Consider the following 9,897-nt stretch of genomic DNA (forward strand, 5'->3'; position numbering starts at 1 on the left):
TTAGCTAAGAATTGTAAAGTACATGATATGAGCAGCTTCTGTTATGGGCTGGCTGGTTTTTAAATAATTGCTGTAGGTACGTTAGTTAGCCGGTTTGTTTAATCTCGGATGAGCAGGGAAAATAACCCTTAACAGTATAATTTAGCTAGCTAACTAACGTTAATTATTTAGCTAGCAAGCCAGCCAACTCGTGACAAAGTAATTAGCTAGCTAGCTAAAACTATTTTTAGGCACAAGTTGAAGACAAGGTCGCTAAGAACACTGACTAGATCATTTTACTTTTAACAAAGTTAGCTAGCTACAGAAACTATCACCTCGTTCTTGCAAAAAAATGGGGGCCAGGGAATGTTGATAAAAACTTGTTGGCTGCTTAGGTAGGTTGCTAATAACGTCAACAGCAATGTGCCTTTGTCAAAGTGAACGTCCACGCATTTTTCAAAACCAATAGTTTACAAAGATAGTTAGTTCCCTAGCAAACACACGATTTAACTACTTTCCTAATAAATAGCTATGATAGGTCAACGTAAACTGAGCCACCACAACATGTTGGCAAATTTGAAATAAAAGATGTCTGACTAACTAGCTAGGTAAGCTATATAACAGAGGGAGTTAGCGGTTATCTAGGCCCTGTCAGTCTAGGGAGATGCTAACTATGTTAGCTAGCAAATGGCTAATTCTGCTGCCTCATCACTCCGCTGGTCAGACTTTGATAACGTTAGCTAGCTGGCTATCAATCCTAAATCTTTTAGCTTTAACTATAACGCTCTGTCATACTTACAATATTTTCTGCCATGATGTTCGGGTTTGTGGTCCCGATTTATTTCACTGTGTAGCAAAAGAGAACGATACTAACGATAAAATATTTACTGACTGGCCAGAATCAACGGAACTCCATTCCACGACTCAAACACCGGGTGTTACACGCTAACAAGTCCGTGCCATAGTGCCCCTCCGCAACTGCCCGAGTGAAAGAGGCTTCGATATAAAATCCTTCCGAGACTTTTGTTCTGCAGCATTTCCACAGGTTATTGCTCCCTCACAAAGAATTCTCAACTCCACGATACTCAAGGGAGTTGAATTGCGAGGCGATTAATTTTGGCGGAGTGTACCCTACCTGCGACTACAACGAGTCGGTATCAGTCGATACTTGTAAAAATGTCCATTCTTTCATACATTGTAGGGTGAATTCATATCAGAGTGAACATTTTATAAACTGAGACAGCTTAATCTTGAGGCGTTTATTTATTGGTCTGACAAGAGAAAATCTAAACTATTGTTACGACATTTTTTCTTCAGTTATGATGTTAAGGTTATAAAACTCATACATAATGCACAGTGCCAAATTGTAAATGTGCCTACTATGTACTAGTGCATGAAAATACATTTTAAAAAGTTGCCAATGTTATGTTTACATTTTGTAATTCGTTAATTTTTTTACTAAATAGGGCAGCGTGGATTAGCTGAAGTGGGGCAGTTTTATAGGATTTTCCAATGGAGGAAAGATATCCAGTTTACAATAGGGACCACCCTGTACTTAGGTTAGGCGGGGCTCTGGTTCTTGTAGTGCTACTGTATATCCTGCATTTTTTTTTCATGTAGTACCGTTATTAGTCCTGTTATTTAATTAAGTGAATTCAGAAAAAGTGGGACACTTTTTGCATTTACTCTTCTGTAACCTCTTTCCAACATATTAGACTGACATGATACATTTCTGAAATTATCAAATGTTTCACAAATCACAAAATTGAATATATTTGTAATTGTAATTGACTATAATAATGGTGCCCCTGTTTGTCTACCCTGCAGTTCCAGTCTACCAAATAAGAACTGAAAATATTTTACTCAATGTACACAAATGGTTGTGTCATGCCTCATGTGAATATGATATCAACATTTGTTTTTTGTGTGTGATTATGAAACATCTTGAGGATTTCAGAAATGTATCATGTGTTGGTTGGGCTAATATGTTGGATAGACGTCGAAAGGGTTACAGAAGACAGAAATGGGAAATGTGTCCCACTTATTCCAAATTCTCCCGACTGTGTAAATGTTATTTTCTTGGGGTGCTGCAATCCATAGTTTTTGATAAACACGTAAATCGATGTGACTTCTGTCAAATTGCACATTATTATTTTTAAAAACGACCGATTGCAGCTCCCAGAGAAAAGAACGGTGGTACACAGAACACTGCCTGGACACATTACATGGTACTGTATATTCATGAAAAAATGGACATCGACTGATACCAACTCAATATAGTCAGAGGTATTGTAAATTAGCCCTCCAACTACTTTTAAATGCTAGTAAAACTAAATGCATACTCTTCAACCGAGTGTTTCCCGCAACCGCCCGACTAGCATCACTACTCTGGATGGTTCTGACTACAGATACCTAGGTTTCTGGTTAGACTGTAAACTCTCCTTCCAGACGCACATTAAACATCTCCAATCCAAAATGAAATCTAGAATCGGCTTCCTATTTCGCAACAAAGCCTCCTTCACTCATGCTGCCAAACATACCTTCGTAAAACTGACTTTCCAACCGATCCTTGACTTCGGCAATGTGATTTACAAAATAGCCTCCAACACTCTACTCAGCTAACTGGATGTAGTCTATCACAGTGCCATCCGTTTTGTTACCAAAACCCCATATACTACCAATCACTGAGACCTGTATGCTCTCGTTGGCTGGCCCTCACTACATATTCGTCACCAAACCCACTGGCTCCAGGTCATCAATAAGTCTGCTCGGTAAAGCTCCACCTTATCTCAGCTCACTGGTCACCCTTGCAACACCCACCCGTAGCAAGTGCTCCAGCAGGTATATTTCACGGGTCATCCCCAAAGCCAACACTTCCTTTGGCTTCCTTTCCTTCCAGTTCTTTGCTGCCAATGACTGGAACGAATTGCAAAAATCATTGAAGCCGGAGTCCATATCTCCCTCTCTAACTTTAAGCATCAGTTGTGAGAGCAGCTTACCAATCACTGTACCTGTACACAGCCAATCTGTAAATAGCACACCCAACTACCTCATCCCCATATTGTTATTTATCCTCTTACTCTTCTACATTTGCACACACTGTACATAGATTTTTCTATTGTGTTATTGACTGTACAATTGTTTATGTGTAACTTTGTGTTGTTGTTTTTTTCGTACTGCTTTGCTTTATCTTGGCCAGGTTGCAGTTGTAAATGATAACTTGTTCTCAACAGGCCTACCTGGTTAAATAAAGGTGAAATAAAAATAAAAACTACACTCTGGCAATACTCTTCTTCGATGAGGTTTAACGGCATTTGGCATCCAATAAATGTTGCATTACGGCCACCTACTAGACTGGAGTATAATTGTTTTATTTTATAAATCAACAAATACCCTGTCATCTAACCCTACACTCGTGAAAAACCCACCACCCTACTCCACTACCAACACGTCTGTTGGCCTATCACAGTAGAGACTGGGTGTGGTTTAAACTTGCCCAGCCTATTGCAGGCGCTCAGGCGGGTCCCCGCCTCTTGGCGCTTCTTGGAGTTCTCCCTCCTCGATGTATAGATCCTTACTGTTCTGGTATCACAGCCTAGTTAGAACAGTTGCTCAGTTCCTGCTATTGTGTTCAGTATTTTTCCATCTCAGTTAAACCTCGTGATGACCACCCCTCCCTATCACAACTTTGTAAGATACAGCAAGTAACACCATGTGCTCAATATTGTTACATACAAACACAAGGACAAAGCATCTGCTGGGCTGTTATCTGCAGTTTTGCAACATCCAGGTCACACCATGTTACTCAGTTCTTGTCACACACAAACAGGCAAGTAGCAAGCAGTTGTTTAATCTCATAATGATGCTCCAGTGCACAAATGCAGACACCTCACACAACCAACATCAGATAATATTCTCAGATAATATTCTCCTATTCTCGCTATACACCAAGTCACTTGGCTCTGTCATAACCTCACATGGTCTCTCCTATCATTGCTATGCAGACGACACACAATTAATCTTCTCCTTTCCCCCTTCTGATGACCAGGTGGCGAATCGCATCTCTGCATGTCTGGCAGACATATCAGTGTGGATGACGGATCACCACCTCAAGCTGAACTTCGGCAAGACGGAGCTGCTCTTCCTCCCGGGGAAGGACTGCCCGTTCCATGATCTCGCCATCACGGTTGACAACTCCATTGTGTCCTCCTCCCAGAGCGCTAAGAACCTTGGCGTGATCCTGGACAACACCCTGTCGTTCTCAACTAACATCAAGGCGGTGGCCCGTTCCTGTAGGTTCATGCTCTACAACATCCGCAGAGTACGACCCTGCCTCACACAGGAAGCGGCGCAGGTCCTAATCCAGGCACTTGTCATCTCCCGTCTGGATTACTGCAACTCGCTGTTGGCTGGGCTCCCTGCCTGTGCCATTAAACCCCTACAACTCATCCAGAACGCCGCAGCCAGTCTAGTGTTCAACCTTCCCAAGTTCTCTCACGTCACCCCGCTCCTCCGCTCTCTCCACTGGCTTCCAGTTGAAGCTCGCATCCGCTACAAGACCATGGTGCTTGCCTACGGAGCTGTGAGGGGAACGGCACCTCAGTACCTCCAGGCTCTGATCAGGCCCTACACCCAAATAAGGGCACTGCGTTCATCCACCTCTGGCCTGCTCGCCTCCCTACCACTGAGGAAGTACAGTTCCCGCTCAGCCCAGTCAAAACTGTTCGCTGCTCTGGCTCCCCAATGGTGGAACAAACTCCCTCACGACGCCAGGACAGCGGAGTCAATCACCACCTTCCGGAGACACCTGAAACCCCACCTCTTTAAGGAATACCTAGGATAGGATAAAGTAATCCTTCTCACCCCCCCCCCTTAAAATATTTAGATGCACTATTGTAAAGTGGCTGTTCCACTGGATGTCATAAGGTGAATGCACCAATTTGTAAGTCGCTCTGGATAAGAGCGTCTGCTAAATGACTTAAATGTAAATGTAAATAATATTTAATCATATATATCTAATGGCTATAATGTAAAATACAGGATCCAACACTATAAATGCTAAAAATTCAATTTTATTGAAGCATATATCACTTGCTGGCCTACCTACTACTCACAATAATCCTTTCAGGATCCCTCCACCTTAACCCATCTTCCTCTACATTCTTCACTGCCTCAGCTTATGACAACTTCTTCACTACTCTAACCCTGGAAACCTCAACCTGCGTCTCTCGCACCAGACATTATTAATCCCCCAGCCCCATGGGAAGTTTGGCTCAAAGTGGAAGAGAGATTGACTTCATCACTACTTGTTTTTGTAAGATATGTTGAATGCACCTAGGTGTCTGTTTAAACTACTAGCACACAGCTCGGACACCCACGCATACCCCAAAAACAGTGTTGGGGAGTAATGTAAAACCGCTAACTGTAATCCATTACATTTCCAGCAAAAATATTGTAATCAGATTACAGATACCTTTGAAAAAATAGATGATTACTTAAAGGATTCATTTTACATTTAGAAAGGATGTTTGTGAAAAAGATCTTCTCCGTTTTCTCAATGCCATTCAAATCAACACAAATGTAATTTTGTTCCACCTGAATGAGTTTGACCACAAGTCAGAGACCACTATGATGACACCCCAAATGTGTTTGATGGATTGCGGGTAAAGAGTAGGAATAGGCTTCTGTAGGCTACAGTCCAAGCTATGTCTTCCAATGGTCAGAGGCAATTAGTCTAGTGGTTAGAGCGTTGGGCCAATTACTGAAAGGTAGCTGGATTGAATCCCCAAATTGACAAAGTAAAAATCGGTCGTTAACTGACTTGCCTAGTTAAATAAAGGTTTAAAAAAATGAAATGGTGCGACTGCTGTCGGTATCTAAATATTATCCAAATTGAATAAACGCTTGGAGGTAAACATGACAGCAGTGTATTCTACTGCGATACTGCTGCTGTCTCATTTAGCTTTTTGCGCCTTACAGATTGCAGTTGTTGTGGATGGCTGTTCACAAATCTAAATGTGTATTTGAACCCAATAATGCTTGAATTCTAGAAGTTTAAGCTGCAAATCCCCGAGCTGACCAGGTACAAAATATGTCGTTCTGCCCCTGAACAGGCAGTTAACCCACTGTTCCTAGGCCGTCATTGAAAATAAGAATTTGTTCTTAACTGACTTGACTAGTAAAATAAAGGTAAAATTAAATAAAAAAAATATCAATCCTTTTTTTTAACCAATGGACAGCCAGTGAAAATGCGCTCTAACAATAGCTGCATAGTGCTGATCCCAGCCTATGGAATAAAAGTGGGGCTTTTATTGCGCAGTCATTCATGCCGATAAAAAATATAAATCCATAGGCCTAATGGACACATGCTCAAACTCTCACAATTTTTATAGACTTAAATGCATAATCTGTAGTTGGTACATCCATTTTTGGACTTGATGACAGCTTTGCACACTCTTGGCATTCTCTCTACCAGCTTCATGAAGTAGTCACCTGGAATGCATTTCAATTAACAGGTGTACCTTGTTAAAAGTTCATTTGTGGAATTTCTTTCCTCCTTAATGCATTTGAGCCAATCAGTTGTGGTGTGACAAGGTAGGGGTGGTATACAGAAGATAGCCCTATTTGGTAAAAAGACCAAGTCCATATTATGGCAAGAGCAGCTCAAATAAGGAAATAGAAACGACAGTCCATCATTACTTTAAGACATGAAGGTCAGTTAATCCGGAACATTTCAAGAACTTTGACTGAAATTTTCTTCAAGTGCAGTCGCAAAAACCATCAAGCGCTATGATGAAACTGGCACTCATGAGGACCGCCACAGGACAGGAAGACCCAGAGTTACCTCTGCTGCAGAGGATACGTTAATTTGAATACTGCACCTCATATTGCAGCCCAAATAGCTTGAGCTTATTTCAACTGTCACACTCCACAAGAACCCAAAATATAAGCTTGTTTTCTACAATGTTTGTAAACAGTGTAAATGTATAGCCTCATAACATGGTTAAAACATTAATTTAAATATCATGGATGGTCGGTCCTTAGCATCCATAGCTCTGTCTATTAATAATCTGAGAGTGGTTACATTTCTCCAGGCCCATCCCTCAGCTTTTTACCAAAACCAAGACGGGGCGCCCGTTTTGTTATTGTTTCATCTGTGGATTTGCCCTTTAAACAGCTGCATATCAAAGTGTCACCAACAAAAAGGTAAACAATAGGTCTATGGCAAAGCAGCATATGGCATTCATTTTCACATGTAATTAGCACTTTTCAGTAGTGGTCAAAGCATTTCATTCCATGAGCACAGCATTTATTTTTCCACTCGAATCAATGAGCCCAATCAGTCCTCCATGACAACAAAATCATAAACAACAGAGTAGGGATGGCTAGTTTTGGGGTTATGCTCAGGTAAATCAACATTTCGAAGTCCTATTCTTGAAGAGCAAGGGGTATAAATTGTATTGGAATGACTGGGATTCTGATAGACTTTGTTTTTAATGTAAATATATAATTTAATCGTATTATGTAGTAGAAAGCGATGGGTTAGAAGAAGCCTAAAGTAAAATGTAACATCCATACATGGCTATGTAAACTTTAACATTGATTTATCCTGCAATACATGTCATTCAATTGGTAACATACATTTTTGTATTCTTCTAATGCCTCTTAGGGGGAAAGTAATCTGAACGTAACTGAAAGTAATCAGATTACGTTACTGATTTTGGTCATCCAAAAGTTACATGACTGATTTTTAGTAATCGAAAAGTTACGTTACTGATGACATTTTTGGACAGGTAAATAGTAACCGTAACGGATTACATTTAGAAAGTAACCTACCCATCCCTGCCCACAAGACAATCCACCAAAGGTATCTTCACAATCCCCAAATCAAGAGCAGACTATGGAAGGTGCACAGTACTACATAGAGCCATGACTACATAGAACTCTATTCCACATCCGGTAACTGATGCAAGCAGTAGACTCAGATATAAAAAAACAGATAAAAATACACCTTATGGAACAGAAGGGACAGTGAAGGAACAGAATACAGGCACAGACACATGATAAGACACGCACTCTACACCCACATACACGTGGATGTTGTATTGTAAATATGTGATAGTAGAGTGGCCTGAGGGAACACACTAAATGTATTGGGTAAAGTGTTATGAAATGTAATGTTTCAAATTGTTCATAACTTCCTTAATGTTGCTGGACCCAAGGAAGAGTAGCTGCCTCTCCCCTCCTTGTTCGGGAGGCGTTTGACCGGCTTTCTAGCTGCCACCGATCTACGTTTCTTTTTCCATTTATTTTGTCTTGATTGTACACACCTAGTTCCCATTAGGTTATAATTTATTCTTTAGGGCCAGGCCTGATTAGGGAGGTCACAGCTCCATGTATGCATGATAACGCAGGAGGGTCATGAGGAGAGAAGTAGCCTCTTCCTGATCGATTCTCCTGCGTTTCCTGTGGTGTTGGGGCTTCCCTGGTTGGCCTATCATGACCCCACTATTTTGTGGCAACAGAGGGCTCTCAAGGGATGGTCACATCAGTGTTCAGGGAGGTGTATAGGTGTTTCCATAGATGCAACTACGGTGGAGAGTCCAAACCAGGTCTCCACCATGCACATCCCCCCTGAATATGCCGATTTGTCTCTCGCCTTCTGTAAAAAGAAGGCGACTCAATTACCACCCCGTCGATGGGGAGATTGTGCGATAAATCTCCTAGTAGACGCAGCACTTTCCAGGAGTCACGTGTATCCTCTGTCACAGGAGGAGACGGCGGCTATGGAAACATATGTCTCTGAATCTCTGTGACAGGGATACATTCGGCATTCCACTTCACCTGCCTCCTCAAGTTTCTTTTTTGTGAAGAAGAAGGATGGAGGTTTACGCCCGTGCATTGACTATAGAGGTATAAATCAGATCACGGTGAAGTATAGTTACCCCCTGCCTCTCATAGCCAGTGTGACCGAGTCATTGCACAAGGTGTGCTTCTTCACCAAATTGGATCTCAGGAGAGCTTACAACCTGGTGCGTATCCGGGAGGGGGATGAGTGGAAGACGGCATTTAGTACCACCTCTGGGCACTATGAGTACCTCGTCATGCCGTACGGGTTAATGAATGCTCCATCAGTCTTCCAATCCTTTGAAGACAAGATTTTCAGGGACCTGTAGGTCAAGGCTGAGAAATGTCTGTTCTTCCAACAATCCGTCTCCTTCCTAGGGTACCGCCTGTCCGCGTCAGGGGTGGAGATGGAGAATGACCGCATTTTAGCCGTGTGTAATTGGCCGACTCCAACCACAGTAAAGGAGGTGCAGCAGTTCTTAGGGTTTGCCAACTACTACCGGAGGTTTATCCGGGGCTTTGGTCAGGTAGCGGCTCCCATTACCTCCTTGCTGAAGGGGGGACCGGTGCGACTGCAGTGGTCAGCTGGGGCGGACAGGGCTTTTGGTCACCTGAAGGCTCTGTTTACCTCGGCTCCTGTGCTGGCTCATCATGATCCCTCCTTGGCACTCATAGTAGAGGTGGACGCGTCAGAGGCTGGGATAGGAGCTGTGCTGTCTCAGCGCTCGGGTATGCCACCAAAGCTCCGCCCCTGTGCTTTCTTTTCAAAGAAGCTCAGTCAGGTGGAGCGAAACTATGATGTGGGGGACCGGGAGCTGTTGGCCATTGTCAGGGCTCTGAATGCGTGGAGGCATTGGCTTGAGGGGGCTAAACACCCTTTTCTCATTTGGACTGACCACCGCAATCTGGAGTACATCTGGGCGGCGAGGAGAATGAACCCTCGCCAGGCAAGGTGGGCCATGTTTTTCACCCGTTTTGTTTTCACCCTATCCTACAGACCCGGTTCCCAGACCGCTATGGCAGACTCACTGTCCCGGATGTATGACACAGAGGAGCGGTCCACGGATCCCA

General features: G+C 42.8%; 1 protein-coding gene across 2 annotated transcripts in view; it reads right to left on the reverse strand.

The window, feature by feature from the left end:
• The window catches only part of LOC124038474 (nuclear protein localization protein 4 homolog), a 36,502-nt gene extending 35,505 nt beyond the window's left edge, over positions 1-997 (reverse strand). For both annotated transcript variants that reach the window (XR_006839358.1, XM_046354399.1), the window contains exon 1: positions 779-997. Coding sequence is in view for 1 of the 2 variants with exons in the window: in XM_046354399.1 (XP_046210355.1) it covers positions 779-793 (15 nt within the window). In the remaining variant the exon portion in view is untranslated. The remainder of the gene's footprint in view (positions 1-778) is intronic.
• Between the last annotated feature and the right edge of the window lie 8,900 nt (positions 998-9,897).

This window comes from Oncorhynchus gorbuscha, linkage group LG06 (assembly GCF_021184085.1).
Source record: "Oncorhynchus gorbuscha isolate QuinsamMale2020 ecotype Even-year linkage group LG06, OgorEven_v1.0, whole genome shotgun sequence".
Lineage (NCBI taxonomy): Eukaryota > Metazoa > Chordata > Actinopteri > Salmoniformes > Salmonidae > Oncorhynchus > Oncorhynchus gorbuscha.